Source organism: Pseudopipra pipra, chromosome 7, assembly GCF_036250125.1.
Source record: "Pseudopipra pipra isolate bDixPip1 chromosome 7, bDixPip1.hap1, whole genome shotgun sequence".
Lineage (NCBI taxonomy): Eukaryota > Metazoa > Chordata > Aves > Passeriformes > Pipridae > Pseudopipra > Pseudopipra pipra.
This window is the reverse complement of record NC_087555.1, coordinates 12,991,751-13,009,004: the sequence shown is the minus strand read 5'-3', so window position 1 is coordinate 13,009,004 and position 17,254 is coordinate 12,991,751. Positions and strand designations below refer to the sequence as shown.

The 17,254-nt window shown below is 39.9% G+C and overlaps 1 protein-coding gene across 1 annotated transcript; it reads left to right on the top strand.

Annotated features, from left to right (window-relative positions):
* The first annotated feature begins 344 nt into the window (after nucleotides 1–344).
* Nucleotides 345–15,332, top strand: CPO (carboxypeptidase O). The gene is made up of 11 exons (XM_064660603.1): nucleotides 345–509; nucleotides 3,693–3,768; nucleotides 4,183–4,307; nucleotides 6,767–6,881; nucleotides 7,915–8,016; nucleotides 8,795–8,899; nucleotides 9,515–9,625; nucleotides 11,409–11,499; nucleotides 12,085–12,287; nucleotides 13,265–13,349; nucleotides 14,560–15,332. The coding sequence occupies exons 1-11, from the start codon at nucleotides 430–432 to the stop codon at nucleotides 14,826–14,828; spliced, it is 1,362 nt and encodes a 453-aa protein (XP_064516673.1). The 5' UTR covers nucleotides 345–429; the 3' UTR covers nucleotides 14,829–15,332.
* The last annotated feature ends 1,922 nt before the right edge of the window (nucleotides 15,333–17,254 follow it).

The window sequence follows — 17,254 nt, the reverse complement described above, 5'->3', positions numbered from 1 at the left end:
ATAAACACAAGAAGAAAGAGAGTAAGGATGGAGCTTTTTTTACCACTGTTCTTTTGTTCTTGCCCATCCTCATGATTTTTATAAACTGATCTTCACTAGTTGACATGGACCTTGCACTACCAATTTTGTCACATAACATTTTCAAAGATGGAAAGCTGACATAAAGAAAAATCTTCTTACTTCTTAGAAAAAGTGATTCAGTGAGAATGTTGCTAATTATGTTATGTGATGTTATGTTATGGTATGGAAGAGAGCTTTAAGAATTGAGAAAAAATAGAACTATTTACAAGTGAAGTTAATGATTCAACAAGGGCAGATTTCTTCCTGGATAAGTCTAGTTATATATTATAATTGTACAAATCAAGTGTTCAGTTCAGATCTATCCTCCTCCTCCTCTCTAGTCCTGCACTGTCGGTGCTCTGCACAAAGATGTGGCTTTCTCTTGGGATCGTCTTTTCTCTGGGGATGCTAATTCCTGGAAAACTCAGCTTGAAATTGCAGTATGACAGGTGAGTGTGAATGTGGTATCGTGAAGAATTGTGCATGCAGTGAAATTCCCAGGAACTGTGAAAGAATAATAACAATTATGAGCTGAAAACCTGGAGACAGGGTTACTAAGCTGTAAGCTTTGTAAGATTTGCGAACAAAACATAAAGATGAGAAATGAAGAATGAGTGAATCAAATCCAAGCCAACGAAGATACAGCTGCAGCAGTAGGAGCCACAGAATGGCCCCCAAGTGCACCTCGGGATGCTCTGCTTCCATTAGCTGAAATTCATTTGGCTTAGCCTCTTTCATAATGAACTTTGAAATCAGATGTTCTAGGACTAAAATGTCTTTTCTGAGTATAAAGCAAGGGAGATGACTGAGCAAAATTATATCTATTAATAAAAGACAGCTTAGGTTACCTGAAAAAGATAGTGAAGCCCTGTTGGAAACCTGTAACAATTGCCAAAAAATGCTAAGGAAGTTGTTCCAGACAATCTTTCATCACTCAGAGAATGAGATTATCACGTTTTTTATTACTGATTAATGTTTCTGAAAAGCATGAAATCTCTAGTTTTGCTTTATTTTCCATTCTTAGTTCCACTTCTTCGGAAAATGAGTGATGTAAAATCATGCTGTTTGCCTAAACTATTTTTGTTTCATTTATCTTCAGCTTCCAAGGAATGATAGGTCACTCTGCCATTGTGGCAGCTGGGATTTTCAGGAGGGACACGAGCACGGTGTGGAGACCACCATCCATGTATAAGTTTATACAGGGAATTTTCTAAAGTAAACAGAGAAAGTAATCCGGTGCTGAATGCCTCTAGACTAATTATATCCCCAGAATATAGTCATAAAATGGACAGAAAACCAAGCAATACCTCTGGCAAGTAAGTTAGTTCAACGTATAACCATTCAACAGCTCTCCTGGAAAATCTTCTAGCAGAACATAAAGAATCACTATTTAAAATGTGTTATTTCCCCTGGATAATATTTAGCTTTAGATTTGTATTAAGGAGACTGTTGATTTCAGTGAATAGAATTCAGCAGATCCTTGGTAATGCAGTGTTCATTTTTGTTCCTAATTACTGTCCAGGACTGAACCTGTTGAGTACTTGCATGGAATTTAAAAATAAGTATCATGTGGTCATTGTGACTTTGGATGGGCAGCACTTGCATAAAGATGAAATTATTAGTAAAGCCCATTTTCATTGTTATTTGTTCTGTTCAACACCTTAAATGAAATATCTGATCTATGAAAATCCAAGGAAACACAGCTAGTCCTGAGAACAGCCCTTTAATTTGGTAAGAAAGTTTAAATAGCATTTTAAAAACTGTAGTTCCCATGTGGTCACATGGGCTGACTTTGCACTTCTCCACTGAGAAACTTAGTCCATAATCACAAACGAATGTGTGCTTTCTAATCTTAGTTTACTATTAAAAATGATTTGTCTCCACACTGGCTATTGCGAAAGGTTTATCAGTAAATAAGAGCTGGCCATCTGGCAGCAATCTGACTGTCTGGAATTTCTCTGATTTGGTGTAATTAAGACATAATGTCAATGAGGATAGAAAGATATTACAGGATATTGTTTCCCTTCCTGATAGACAAAGAGCAAAGCAAGCCCAGGCATTTAGAGAGAATAAACTCTGAACTGCAGCTGAGATGTTTATTCTGCTAGCAAAGATGTTTATCCTACATCTAAAAGGTTTATTACAAAGATATCATGGCTGTTGTACCAATCACTAGCAATGGACATGTAATCATTTTGCCCCACAGACAAGGGATTAACAGCATCTCCCAAACCAGTAGTAAATGGCCCATTTTAACTACCAAGTTCTCTATGAACAAAGGTTATATTTTCAGGAAAGATGTAAAAAATCAAAAATCCCCCTATTTCTCTGGGGATAAAGTGAATGAATAGTGAATTCTATTTGCATGTCTATTAAGCTGATAATTGTACATTTCTGTATGGAAGCACAAATGATGGCAGTTGCAGTTCAGGTGATGAGAGCATATTGAAGACTGTAATGACCATGGCTTTAATAAAAAGCCATGCAAGGCTTTTGCAACATGAACTTCTCTTACAAAGTCTTTAAAATGTTCTTTTTTTTGGTACTTGTCCTGTAAAGGCCCCAAGGTCCATTAAAGCCATTACATGAGACTGTGAAGCAGTAGTTGTTGGTTGCTAACAAATAGGAAAATTTCTAGGATTCCCCATTCTATCACAACAGTAGTGGATAAGTGCTATCTCACCTTTGAGTAATGCAATGTAGTAATCAACATCCACTCCTCACTCTGAAACCCTTTCATTAGAAATGTCACACTTGCTATCAGCCAGGAAAGCCAATCTGAACAAACACTGAGAAAAAAGAATAGAAAAATAATTACAAGGACTTTTTAAATACAGCATACAGATTTATTATTTTCTACATTTCCAACCATTTTGATTTGTTCCTCATAAACTTCCAATATTTTTGTCAGATTAAGCCTGTAGTAAATGAAAGGTTCATGGGGCTTCATGAAAATAGATACTAAGACACTAGATCTGTGTGTCTTTTCTAGAAATATAAAATGATGGATCCTGTACCAGAAATTTTTATTTCCTGTGAATTGAGTAAGAATATGCAGTTCTGGAGACTACAGTATTCACTATTTGTGGAATAAATTGGCTATTTTTGTGACAAGCAGTTTGTGGACATGTCAGGTTCTAAGCAATTTTCATTTATCTTGACTATCTTATGTTTTTGCATGCTGAAAGAGATCAGCCAAGCATCAAGTCAATCTGGCATAACTGAACAAATCCCAATGAGGGGAAATAGAGAAGTGACATCTAATCAAATAAATAGTTTATCATATATTACCAATGCTCTCATTTTGGCCCTGGTCCTGCAAAGGCAGAAACACACACCAGGGCTCATGTGAGCAGCTGGCTTCAGTGAAACTGGTATGGTGAATAAAGGATTGCCACCAGCAAGGAAGCAGAGTGGATAATGCTCTAGCAACAGAAAACTCACATCCCTTAGTTCTATTTGCAGCTAAAATAATCCAGGAATTCATCACTCAGACACATTTTTGTTGAAACAACACTCAGTTACATGCTCTATCTTCCCTCTGAGTAACAAAATATCTCCTTTTGACCTATGAAATCATGGATGCTTTAACAGACATTAAAACTGATCTTGTTTCTTCGTTGAATTTCCAGGGATCAGGTTTTGCATATTGTGCCAGAAACATTTCAGCAAGTCCATCATCTTCAGCTTCTTCACAGTACTTTACTGGTGAGTAAGAATAACCACATGTGCCTGAAAAGCAGAGTAGGGTCTTGGGCTGTAAAACAGGTGTGCATGTAGCTTTGGACAGGAGTGAAGGTTACAGTAAACTTGAAAAGGCTTTACCTAACTTTTTTTGGTCTTAGTATAGGATAAAATTGGTCTTCTACTACATGAAGGAATTTGTGTGAAGAAGTTAGTTTCCTTGTATGGCTCTGTGAAGGTGCTGCTCTCTATCGGTGGTGCCTGAGTCAACAGAAACACTAAGCCTGTGCTGCGTGCTCTATGAACAGATGACGGGAGAGTTACGGGGAGAAGGAAAACTTCTGTCATTTACTGATATGCAGCTACTCTATCTTAAATACATTTTCTTACTCTGAAAACAGAGCTTCACTTCTGCATTTCTTTCTTCTCTCTGCACAGCTGGATTTGTGGAAGCCCTTGATGCCTGAAGACATCATGGCTGGAGAAGACCTGCACATAAGGGTCCCAGCCCCTCTGGTGCAGGAGGTGAAAGACAGCTTAGATCAGCATATGATCTCTTACAGGTACAGCCTCTAATATCCTGATGGGAAAGGTGGGTTCTAACAATCTTCCTTGCTATCACAAAAAGACCCAGCCTTTTCCAATAAACAGTCAGCAAGTACTGGCAATAGAACCCAAACTCTGTTCCAAATACCTGCAACTTACCTTGATCAGCCAAATGCACCAATGCTATATAAACCTTCGAGTTTTAAAAGCACATTTCCCTATGCCCTATTTATTCACCTTCCAACTATCCTGGACTGTGAATTTGGAGCTGGGACCTGAGATGGCCCAATTTGTTTCGTTTCCTGCTGTTGCCTTCTCAGTGGCAGAGATGGCACTTAGATGTATGACTCAGTTTTTTAGTCTAAAGTCAGGAAGTCAAACTTGGTACAACCACTATTTATAGGACCATGCTTTGCTCTTGAAAACATAAATATTTGAATGCTCTCCTATTTTGGAGACCCCAAAGATTTAATCAGTGTCACTGCAGAGAAGTTTCTGGCTCTCCTTTTCCCCTCCCTCTCTTTTGTTGCTCCTCTGGTTTGGAGAAGAGCCCTTTCAAAGTGAATAGTCATCCAGTTTCTTCAAGGCTGCAGTTTCCTACCCCTGTCCCCACCACTAGGCTGGTAAGAATTTCCTGGCACCATCCAGCCAAACAGAGACATTCCATCTTGGGACAAAGATCCCAGTGGCAGATACCCACTGTGCACACAACTGGGAGCCATGACCTGCAAATGGCCCGTGATGCTTTATCACACCTACCCAGCCATGTGTTGCCGTGCTTCTACTTCCAACCAGAAGATCTAATCCAGATACAAGGAGTACTTATAAAGCCAAATGGGATTAAATAAGATCTATTCCTCACACAGTCCTGTTCCCATTTAGAACTGACTCTTTCAGGTAACCAGTAGCTAATTTAATTTAGCTATATTTAATATAAACAATCCTGAAATCATTCAGGGCTGATGACAAATGGCCTATAGACATACACTGGCATTTACCAATCAAAGATAAGTTTGAGGATTGGTGCCACTTCAAAGCTGTTTTGAGTTAAAGCTGATCTTGACATCTTGCATCTTGCCTGATGAATTCTTTTATTAAGTGTGATGTCCTGACGACCAGAGATGAAGATATATGAGGTTGGAGCCAGTGCAAATGATCTAGCATCAGGTATTCAGGACAATATTCCAGGAGATATTTAACATGTTATTTTGTGTCAAGACTCTTCATTTTCTAATGTTTTCAACTGATTCTAGTCGAAAATTAAAGAGTAAACTGAAGTTAGCAGCTTTACTTTGTTTTCCCTTGGATTGGGGCCAGAACTTTATCCACCTTACACAGGGCTCTAGAGAAAGAGATGAGATTAATAGTCAAGCTGAAATTGCAAAGGGGTTGAGATGAGTATGACAATGTTAAAGTTCCTATAATACATTCAAAGCAGGAACCACCTTTTAGAAGGCAGCTGACATGCAAAGAAGGTAACATGACAGTCAGGTATATAATGATAGAGACATAAATGGCAAATTATAATCAGGACATCAATATTCTGACTGTATCAGACTCTGGGATTTCAATTCTCCAGAGCACTGATAAGGTATTTTGTGTGTGTGGGTTCAGTTCATGGGAATTTGCCCTCCCTGAATTTTAGTTTGAAGTTTAGATGTGAATAAACATCAAAGCTCAGAGTGAAAGTCAGCTGTAACTACTCTTAAAAATTTCTTACGTGCAGTTTACAGAAATGCCGATCACAGCTACTGTCAGCAGAAAAGCCCATTAGCACTTGCAGCATTTGAGATCAACAGTGTTTGAGCTACCTTTGCAATTGTCTTATCACAAGTATTTACAACGAGCACAGATTTACAGCAAGGGGCTGATTGCAGTGAGAAAGAACAGCCTGTGATCCAAAGTCCTCTGAAGCCAAGAAAATGATTTTATTGACTCCCTTGATCATGGAATCACACCTGTGTTATACTAATTACTGAGCAAATTTTGTAGCTAAAAAGCAAAAAGAGCTACTTGAAGGAAATAAGGGTTTTGTTCTGATTTTTGCCAATTGCAATGAACACATCTTGAAGTCTTTGCAGATTGAAAATGTCTTAATAAAATGCAATGAAACACTAATCTTAAATTTATCTTTCCCTTCTTTTTCCCAAAAGGTGGTATTTTCAGAGTTTTACTCAGAAATAGAAGTGGTGAAGAAAACTATTGAACTTTTTACTTTTGGGGGGAGAAAATCAGCAAATTTTTAAAAAATCTTGTAAAAATTATTACATTATTGTTAGAACCCTGTGAAAAATCTCAATATTTTGAACTTTATTTTATGTGAAAGTTACCATAATGCTGATGGTGATGATTTTGCCAGGCAATCCACAACAGAACAGGCTAAATCCTTTCATTTGCTGATGTAATGTACAGTGTAGCCACCATGGTAGTTCTGCGTAACTGTTAGGGATTGTTTTCTATCTTCTCCTCCCCTCAGGGTCCTAATACCTGATGTACAGGAACTTGCAGATCTGAGCATGCCAAGGGAGAGGAGCAGCCATAAACAGGTCCGAGAAGGTTACGTCTACACCCAGTATCATCCAATGGAAGAGGTAAAGAAGAACCCAAGTCTGCTTGTGTTCTTTGTTAAGTTTTGTAAATGCTACAGCAGGCAACTCTGTGCTTGCAGAAAGCTCAGCTGAAGTCAGTGGACCTCTTTCTGGCTTTCTTCTTTGCAGAATCAGTCCTTACTCTTTGACTATCATCTTGGTGTGGTTGAATTGAACATGGATTTGCCATTGATTGTGATTAAATCCTCAGTTCCCCACTGACCAAAACCCAAATGCTCTGCATGAAGCAGCCACACTGTTTTGCAGATGATATTCTGGGGTTCAGTTGATTGGTTTGCTACCTTTCTACCCTGTTATGCTTTATCATTGTCTCTAGCCTTTATTCATTTAAATCCCTGTTTGCTTGATGCTGAGCCAAATGTGAAGTGCAACAACTATTGTGGTGTCTGGAATCCCAGAGAGGAAGAAGAGGTGAACAATGGGAGACCTGTAGAAAGAAATAATTTAAAGGCAGGTTTTTGATAATTTTGGGAGAGAATAATGTCATAAGAGTGGGCGGTGAAGATTTTTTGGTATTATGTTTCACAGGCAAGTCAGACAAAAGCAGAGCATGGTGGTATTCTTCCTCCTAGCTGCATAATAAAAGTGAGAGAACAGAGTCAACCCTCTGGTATATTTTGTTTGAGCTACCTGTTTGGGGTGAGTGCTGCTGAACTCAGATGTGGAAAATCAGTACTGATAGGGAAGAGACTGTAATACTGTTTTGAAGATTTGATGGTGTGGCTTCACATTTGGTGAACTCAACAGGAAGATACCCAATAGAATGGGCATGTTGAATGACATCCAGAGTGAAGTATCCATGTTGTATTGCAGTGAGGTTATCTTTTAACACCCCGTGAGATATGACCACGCATGTGAAAGACCTTCCATGAGTATGAGTGACATCATAGATTGAAATAAGCTCTGAGGAAAACGTTGCTTGTCTAAACAAAAGCAAATGTTTTAATCTGGAAATGGAGGTGGGAAAGAGAAGGAAACTCCCACTTTGGACAAGAATTCTCTGTGACTATTTCAGATTTATGAATGGATGACTCAGATCCAGGAGAACTACAGTGAGCTGGTCACTCAGAACTTCCTGGGGATGACATTTGAGAATCGACCAATGTATTATCTACAGGTAAAGGAAGAAGTTTCTCTTAATTATAAAAGGAACCTTAACAAGAAAAAAAATACACAGAAGACAGGATTTGGATATTTCCCAAGATAGCACTAGATGGTTTTACTCCTTCACAGTACAATAAGATTTGCCAACTTTGATATACCCTATCACCATAAGCTTGCTATTGCTATTATGTAGTGAAAACAACAAATTTAACTAAAATCTTGTTTAGAAATAAAAATCAAGCTGAAACTAGCTTGGCAACAGCTGTGTGAGGATAAAGACTTTTGGTTTGTTATTTTTGTTACTTTTTACAGTATATAGCTTTTCTGCTAGGAGTATTCCATAACATTTTTTATTGGGCCCACTAGCAAAAACCATAGTCTTAATATTTGGGTTAGCTATTGTCTAATCTGTCCTTATCACTGCATAAAATTAGATTCTCTGCCTTTTTTTGATTTCCCTTCTAAAAAAATATAATAAAAAAGGATCTCCAACTAAGAACAACCACTCCTGTGAATGACTAATACAAACGAAAAAGGGGAAAAAAAGAGAAACCGTTCTATTAACTGTTCTATTGACGCTTCTGCTCAACAGACACTTTAAAGCTCATGCCTTGAGATACTACAGAGATGGGGTTATTAGGAAGGAAAGCTTGTCATAATGATGTCTGTAATAATAATAATCTCAGATGGCTCAATGGCATTTCAAGGCACATCCTTTACTTTCTCTATTACATTAGGCTATTTTATTGTAATGTAACAGTTTTTAAATTATTATTTTTACAATCTCTCAGATCAGTCAACCATCAAATAAACCCAAAAAGATAATTTGGATGGACTGTGGGATTCATGCCAGAGAATGGATCTCTCCAGCCTTCTGTCAGTGGTTTGTGAAAGAAGTGAGTTCTCACTTTTCCATTTAGATAATAAAAAAAATATAACTTTGGATACTTCAGTTCTCTTCTCTATCATGGTACCAAGAATTATGTTTTTCTGTTCAAATATGATTTTCAAAATTAGTACATAGTACAGATATCTGTGGAGACCTAAGTCCAAATCACAGTTTGAGATATGGGGCAAAATTAATTAGCGCATCAGTTCCTCCACCTGCACTGTTTCCAAATCCTTCCAAAAATCCTTCCCTCTTTTTTTCCCACAGTGGCTTTTGGATCAAGCCTTTCTGTATCACAAAGTGATAATCCTCCTGAAATAAACCCTAAGCTATGGTCTAGCAATGTTCCATGTGTACAGAAAGTATCTGGCACACAGGTACGCTATTATGCAGTTTTCATACCCACAAGACTGTACCTATATGAAGTACACTCTCACTGGATATCCTGTTACTTTGTTAGTGACAAAAGGTGTTTATCTCAACATACCGGGAGATCAAGTAGATGTTGGATACCATAACGATATCCAGGAGTGAGTGATTCCCTAATAATAGTTCTAAACTAGCTCTTTCCAGTGATCACCACTAAATTATCTGCTCAGTGCTCTGTACTTTTTCTTTTCAGATTCTTCAAAATTACAAATCTGACCCAAAGATTAGAAGATTTCTGCAGCATTTGGATCTCTATGTCTTGCCAGTCCTCAATATTGATGGCTACATCTATTCCTGGAAAACAGTAAGTAGTGAAAATCCAGGAACTAGAATGATAGTGCACAACATGTTTTGTTACTTCTAGATGCTTCAATACTTTAAGTAATAGCAATTATATTTAAACAGAAAACAGTGACATTACCCACACAAATCCTTTCATGGCAGAGAGGTTTTGTTTCTTCTGGCAAATCAACAGCCACTTGAGATTGCAGAGCTAAAAATTCCTAGCAAATGTCATGAGCATTGGGAAGACAAAACCACAGGATCAATTGCTTTTGAGTTTCTGGGTATCACAGAATCACAGAATGTGTCGAGATGGAAGGGAATCACAAGGATCATTGAATCCAGGTCCTGGACCTGCACAGGGCCATCCCTAACAGTCACACCATGTGCCTGACAGTATCATCCAAATGCTTCTGGAACTGTCAGGTTTGGTGCTGTGACCACTTCCTGGGGAGCCTGTTCCAGCATCCAAATACCCTCTGGGGGAAGAACCTTTTTCTAATATCCAACCTAAACCTTCCCTGACACAATTTCAGGCCATTCCCTTGGTTGCTGTCACTGGTCATCACAGAGAAGAGATCAGTGCCCGCCCCTCCTCTTCCCCTCATGAGGAAGTTGTAACTGCAATGAGGTCTCCCCTCAATCTCCTCTTCTCCAGGCTGAACAGACCCAGTGACCTCAGCTGCTCCTCATATGGCTTCCCCTCAAGGCCCTTCCCCATCTTCACTGCCCCCCTTTGGACACTCTCTAACAACTTAATATCTTTCCTATATTGTGGTGCCCAAAACTGCCACAATATTCCAGGTGAGGCCGTCCCACTGCAGAGCAGAGTGGGATAATCCCCTCCCTTGACCAGCTGGTGATGCTTTGCCTGACGCACCCTAGAACATGGTTGGCCCTCCTGGCTGCCAGGGCACTGCTGGCTTATATTCATATATGGATTTAACTTCCTTGATAACAGCTCAAGGCCTGGTTGATGGAGTTAAACATGCCTGGAAGAGTCATTCATTCTTCACAAAAGATCTCAACTAGCAGATGGGTCTTAGCACCTTTGCATGGGACAGGAGGAGAATTGGTCAAATATTGAGCTATTTGGCTTTAAAACAGGTGTGCCCTGTGCCCTTTTCTGATATAGAGGATAATGCAAAATGTTGGTCTTCAGCCACTCACATCATGCTTCCAAGCTCTTGAGCCCAGTTGAAGCACCTTTTAATGCAGGACCTCAGCATGGCCCAATGTGGATCCTCAGCCTACCACCATGTGGATCCTGCTGTCTCCCAAGGTCTCCAGTAGGTTTGGGGCATACAACACACTGCACTTGGATGCACAGGTAATTCAGCTGGGAAGCTCACAAAGGCAGCGCAGTGAGGTCTGCACAGAACCAAGCATAGCAGTGAGTATAGTAGGGAAGCAAGGAGCAGTAGCAAGGTTAGCTGACAAAAAAGAATTAATCTTCATGAATCTGAAACAAATAGAAGTTCAGCTATTGTCTCTTATCCCTCACAATGCCAAGTCTTGCTGAGGACTGCAACACGGCATGGAAGCAGTTGAGTATTACAGAAAGAATAATTAAAAAAAAAAAGCTCAGGAAGCTCATTTCAGGGTGCATGCAGGCTTGTGGCAGATGACAGCCTGGCTGTAGTATCACTAAGCCTTATCACCTTTGCACACAGAATTGTACTTTTACAATGCAAGAGTTACTTAGAATGCAGAGGTCTAAAATAAAGGAGTCTTTACGCCCTATTATTACTGGGCCATGTGGATCATTAAGTTGTTATTATGTAACAAAAGTTACTTTTCTTTAGGATCGTTTGTGGAGGAAAAACCGTTCTCCATATATGAATGGCACCTGCTATGGGACAGATCTGAACCGAAACTTCAATTCATCCTGGGGCAGTAAGTTTGAAGTATTTCAGATCATGAACACAAATGTAAAGCAAGGGTAATAACTAGTTTTGGAAAAAAAAAAGGATGAAGTCCTATAAGAAAGGAACACTCATCTAGTTGTTTTCAAGACATAGGTAAAAAAAAATCTGTTTTGTAACAGTGTTAACTCATTGACTTTCAACTGCCATTTATTTTTGTAAGTAGAAAATTGCTGCTTAAATAGCTATACCTCTAATTCACTGCAAGAGCAAGCATCAGCTCTAGATAGCAATGTTAGGAGTTAGTCACTTACAGCCACTATTTATGTTTGTCATGAGTTTCAAGGAGGCCCCAAAGCTTCCCTGGCAAGTGGTACACTGTGGTGGTGTCACAGTGTTTTTGTTGCAGCCATCCTGTAAATGTGCATTAAATATTTCAGTCTTGTAGGAAATTTTAGTTGGTACCAACAGAGTATAATGCTGAAGTCCCACTGAGCTGTCTAGTCTCCCTGCCCACATAAACACATGCTTTAACACTCCAAGGTAAATTTCCCAGTTCTCTCTGAACTGGTGTTTTATGTCTCTCCTTTGATTCAGTTTTTGTATTCCTCTCCAGGTATTGGTGTTTCTTTTGACTGCAGCAGTAATGTCTTCTGTGGCTCTGAACCAGAATCAGAACCTGAGACAAGAGCTGTGGCTGAGTTTATCAGAAGGAAGAAGAGTGACATTGTGTGCTTTTTAACGATCCACTCCTATGGACAGCTCATCCTCAGTCCATATGGTTCCACAACTAAACCTCCAAGTAACAATGAAGAACTGGTAGGGCAAAACATTCATCTTCTACACTAAGCAAGTAGAGCAAGTAGAGGCAGTAGCTCTGGATCCCGCTACAAGTAGCATGTGGCAAAACCCTACTTGCCCTCTTGCCTTTCCTTCAGAAGAGTGAGGCTTATTCAGGGCCTTGGCTCCCAGAGTTACTGATGCTCTGTGCAGTATCAGTAAGGTTTACTTGCCTCAGAAATTCCAATTTTTCAACTTAAATCAGGAAAATCGAATTATTACAGATAGGGCTAATGCAATGCAAGGTAAATGGAGAAGAGCAACATTTTTTGCTGCATAAAAGAATGAGTTTGCACTTTAGGATGCCAGCACATTATACACATACGGCTGTCATGATTGTGTCCAGGAAGGGTATTCCAAATGTGCTCTCAGGAGAATGGAAGTAAAGTAAGCACCTACTTCTTGGTTACTTCTCCCCTCGGTTTCTGAGTGTTCTGATTTGAGTTCATTCACATGTGTATTTGTGAAGATTCCAGTAGCTGAAGCTCTAGTCAAGACCATGAGGGATTTGGCTTTGGACTTCATATGAGTCATTAGAGAAGTCATTTAGTTTGTCTATGGCTCAGTTTCTAAAGACGGTGGGATACAGAGCCTATGGCAATAAAACAAGAGTAAGATGTCAGTCCCTGCTGTAGTCAGTGCCAGTGTGCTATACAGCATGGACTCTTAATTCTCCAAAGTACAGCCCTCTAGCCTCACAACAAAGCAAATAGAATCCCTATCTTGCAGCAGAGTAATTTAAAAAATTTTAACATAATTTGCATTACAAAAATCAAGGAGAATTTGTCCAAATGTTTAGAATGGGTTCCTTTAAAGACCTGAAATAATAATATTAAAACTTAAAGCTGATCATATGTAAATGTAAAGCTGAAAGAGACAAAAATTTTGGTCCACTCAAAATAATTGCCAAAGATACTGCCACCGATGACAATGCTGTCCCTGTTTTGAATTTTCAGATGCAAGTTGGAAAGAAAGCAGCTGCTGCACTGACAGGAAAGTATGGCACCAGCTATAAAGTAGGACCACCCTCTTTAATTTTATGTAAGTTTCTTTACCTTTCCCTTTGATTGCTCTATTTTTCAAAGAACAGAGTCATTCTTGTGTCACAGGCATCAGCAAGTACTGTTTTGCTGAGTTTCCTCTTGAGTAATACTTAAAGGGCTGGTTTGGTGGAACATCTAAGCAGCAGTCATTTGAATACAAGGTAACTCTCTAAGTTACAAAGCTATCTGCAGGAAGGAAGGAAGCATTGATCAGAGAAGCAAGTTCCTGCATGGATTCCTTACAGATACATCACAGGGGACAGAAGGAGATTGGTTATAGATCATCCTGACCCTGCTGAAGTCAGCAGCAAAACTCCTATTTGTCCTCACTGAAATCAAGCAAAAATTAAAAGCCCAGTCAGGGCTGTAGTTACTCCATCAGACATTATCATGTGGCAGCTGCTTGCAATTCTGTGTGAAATATATCAGTTTCAGCCTTGTTCCTAATAGACTGGATAGCCACATCACAAACACAGCATCACAGCTGATACTAGTTGACAGCCTTTACAAAGAGGACTAGAGAGTCCTAGAGGCTGCCTGGTAAATTCAGTATTTTCCCAGCAAGCAAGAACAGTAAGTAGCTGGCTCCAGAATCCATATGGTTTGCATATTCCAGTGTCTGTCCCTCCCAGTCTTGGAGTGCCAGTCTCTGAGTCACCTACTGCACGAGCAATGCAGTGTAAAGTAACTTGCCCCTGCCTAGGGCTGTATTTTGTCAGGGTTTTTACTTATACTGAATAGGTAAGAAAAAAGATCCGTGAGTAAGATGAACAGTGATACAGGAAGCAGCCAGAAATTTTTCAGATTTGACCAATATCATGCTTAAAAACAACTATAAATAGAAAATCCAAAATCCAATCAGTATCAATGTAAGAAATGAAGTACCAGAACAGACAAATGGCCAATCCACCTTGTACCCCATACACAGCAAAATGCTAAAAACACAGAATCCCTGAAACTCATCTCCTGTTACTGAACAATACCATCTTATGAAGAACTGTGACTTAGGAAACTCCATGGAAGATTTTTAGTATAATTAAGAATTACAGCACCTAGAAACTCTGTTTTCCATGTCACAGTGATATATGCTTACTGCTTAGTCCAGGAATTCTGATATAAACTTACATTAATTGTAGCAAGAAGTATTTTTTAAAGAACCGTGCTTAATACAAATATCTCCCCTCTTTTTTTTTTTTTTAAATTCCCAGACAATAACTCAGGCTCCTCACGGGACTGGGCCCACATGATTGGCATTCCTCTCTCCTACACATTTGAACTGCGAGACAACGGTACTTATGGATTTCTTCTCCCCGCTGACCAGATCCAGCCCACATGTGAGGAGACTATGTTGGCTGTGACAACTATCATGGACTATGTATATCAGGAGTACTTGCCAGGTGGGGCTGTGGTTCTGACCTGCAGCAGCCTGGCCCTGAGCCTTTGCCTGAGTACTGTACTTACATGGACTGTTTCTTAAAAGTGGCTTAGAGAGCCCAGCAAGAGACTCACATATACCCCAAAGTACAATGTCCCTTTGAAAATACAAAATTACATGAGTGGAGGAACTAAATGTCAAGTATTTCAATAAAGGCTCATCCCATATAATAAAAGCATCCACTTGTGGTTTTGATAGCTATATTTTAAGGAAGGAGGAAAGGATGAAGAGCTGTGGCGATTTCCAAATCTTCACTTGCTGGCTCTGCTTATTCTTTAAGGGACTTTAAATCAGACATTCATGGTAAGTACCCATGGGGACAGAGCATTTTACTCCCTGGTTCTGAGGGATGTTTTCAGGGGCTTACCTGGACCTATGTAGCCCTTCTGTCAGCCATAGTCCTGCTCTGTCCCAATTTTCCCACTGCCTGAACCCACTATCTTCTGGGTCTTGCTGACCTTAGCAGGATGCCTGTGAGAATTTAATAGAAGCTGCCCAAATCCTTCAAAAATTCAAAAGGGAAAGGGAAAAGAAAGATAAGAATAGGGTTCTATTTCTACAAAGCAGATCAGAGAGTGGTTTGTTTGCATCAACTTCCAAAACTGTGACTGGTGGTGTCAATTATCCTCTTTAAGTGAGACTCCTAAGGGTTTTCATTACAGACTGTACATAAAGAAAGTCTATTTACAGAAGGGTTTCTTTCTTGTAAACCATTTTTGGGGCTGACTCTGCAGAAGGACTGGGGCCCACTTTTGTGGCTCTCCATCACTTGAGAGAGCCTGCCATCTGCAGGGCTCTGCCTGGGTTCCTCATATGAAGCTGAAAGCTCAATGGAGTGCCAGAGGAAAGGAAACGTTTCAGCCCATCGGGCAAGGACTCTCCATCTGAGCCTCTCAAAAGGGAATGCCAAGGAAAGAGCTTCTGTGTTGTTACAGCTAACACCAGAGGGTGCAGGGCATTCACTGAAATAGAGAAGGCCTATTTTAACCTTTACTCTGCTTTTGAATCCAGGAGTCCCACATCCCAGAAATATGTCCACCAGGCTTAGCTATTACAGATAATAGATTACTTTTTTGTCCTGATAGAAAATGAAGAATCCAGGGGGAAAAAAAAGTATGAAATGTCTGGTTTTCTTAGCAAATGTCAAGATTGTGCTTGAAAGTAGAAAGTGTTCTAACCAGAGATTTTTTAACAAAATATTTCCAACTTTGTGGAAAGAATGCTTCCCTCCCCACCCCCGACTGCATGAAGGCTAGTGATGGAAAATGTAGACCATGAGCTTCTGCCAGAAAACTCACAGATAACAGACACTGATAGAACTGAAACATTACGGTCCTCAAGTTATAAAGTACAGCAAGACTCAGTAACTTAACTAAGATCTCATAGAGGGTCTGTGGCAGACTCTGGAAAATTCTTGTGCCCAATTCTCTTCCAATGCTGCCAAGAGAAGGATGTGTATCACTTCACCATGGTATTGCTAAAAAAAAAAAAAAAGATACAACCTTGCAGTCATTTTTCCAAAGCACATCCTATTTTTTCTCTGTACTATTAGTTGACAAGTCTTAGCTCATGTGTTCATTGTCCACAGATTATTTCCAATTGGTGCAGCTAAATCTGCCTAACTCCTGCAGGTTCCCCAGAGCATTGTCTTTCCAGACCAACCACTCATTTACAATAAGACCCGTCTGTTGCTGGGCTCTGGAGCAGGTGTCACTAATTAGCACCTCCCCCCACAGGAGCATCAGTCCCCAAACTTACGTTTAGTTTAGGATGTGACTTGTAAGTCTTTATATTTGTATTTGTGTATTCTGTCTTTGGAACTGTGAGAAACAAGACAAATCCATCTGGCCCATGACTGTGAGATATCTTGACACAAGTGGGGTTTGACCACAAGTGTTTTGTAGCCATTTGCTGGCAAACAGCAGTGAAGCTCCCCGGTGCCACCAGCAGCAGATGGCAGAGCCCTCTGGGAACCAATGCCCACACGCTCATCTTGCCAAAGCCAATCCAAGCTTGGGCTGTCACGAAGTGCTTTCCAAAACTAACCCATGACTACACCAGTTCAAAAATACTGCCAGTTAGGACTTCTTCACTGGATTCAGAGGTACTGCACAGCCTCTATGCCTAGAGCCAGAGAGGAAGGGAGCTGGTTTTGCTGATTGTGGGTATCTTTCGACAAAAATATTTACCACTACAAGATACAACCAGGTGTGCCCTTAAGTTAATTGCAGGCTTCTGTGGAATGGCTCAGTCTCTCACTAGCTCTTCTTATTGTAATAACATCCATCAGGCATGGGAAGGTACCCCTGCCGATGGCACAGAAGCAAGAGAATGAGGGGGGAATTTGCCTCCAGTGTTCCCAGTATTCAGGAGTCATAGAAGTGGAGACAAAGCCTTTTACAGAAAAAAAGTAGATATTTGGCAATAATAATTATCTAGAAGAATGTCTGCTGCTGTCAGCACACCGA

Coding starts and splice junctions, on each gene's coding strand:
- CPO (XM_064660603.1), top strand. CDS start 430: ATGTGGCTTTCTCTTGGGATCGTCTTTTCTCTGGGGATGCTAATTCCT. Junction 510..3,692: donor TTGAAATTGCAGTATGACAG/GTGAGTGTGAAT, acceptor TTGAATTTCCAG/GGATCAGGTTTTGCATATTG. Junction 12,288..13,264: donor CAAGTAACAATGAAGAACTG/GTAGGGCAAAAC, acceptor TTGAATTTTCAG/ATGCAAGTTGGAAAGAAAGC.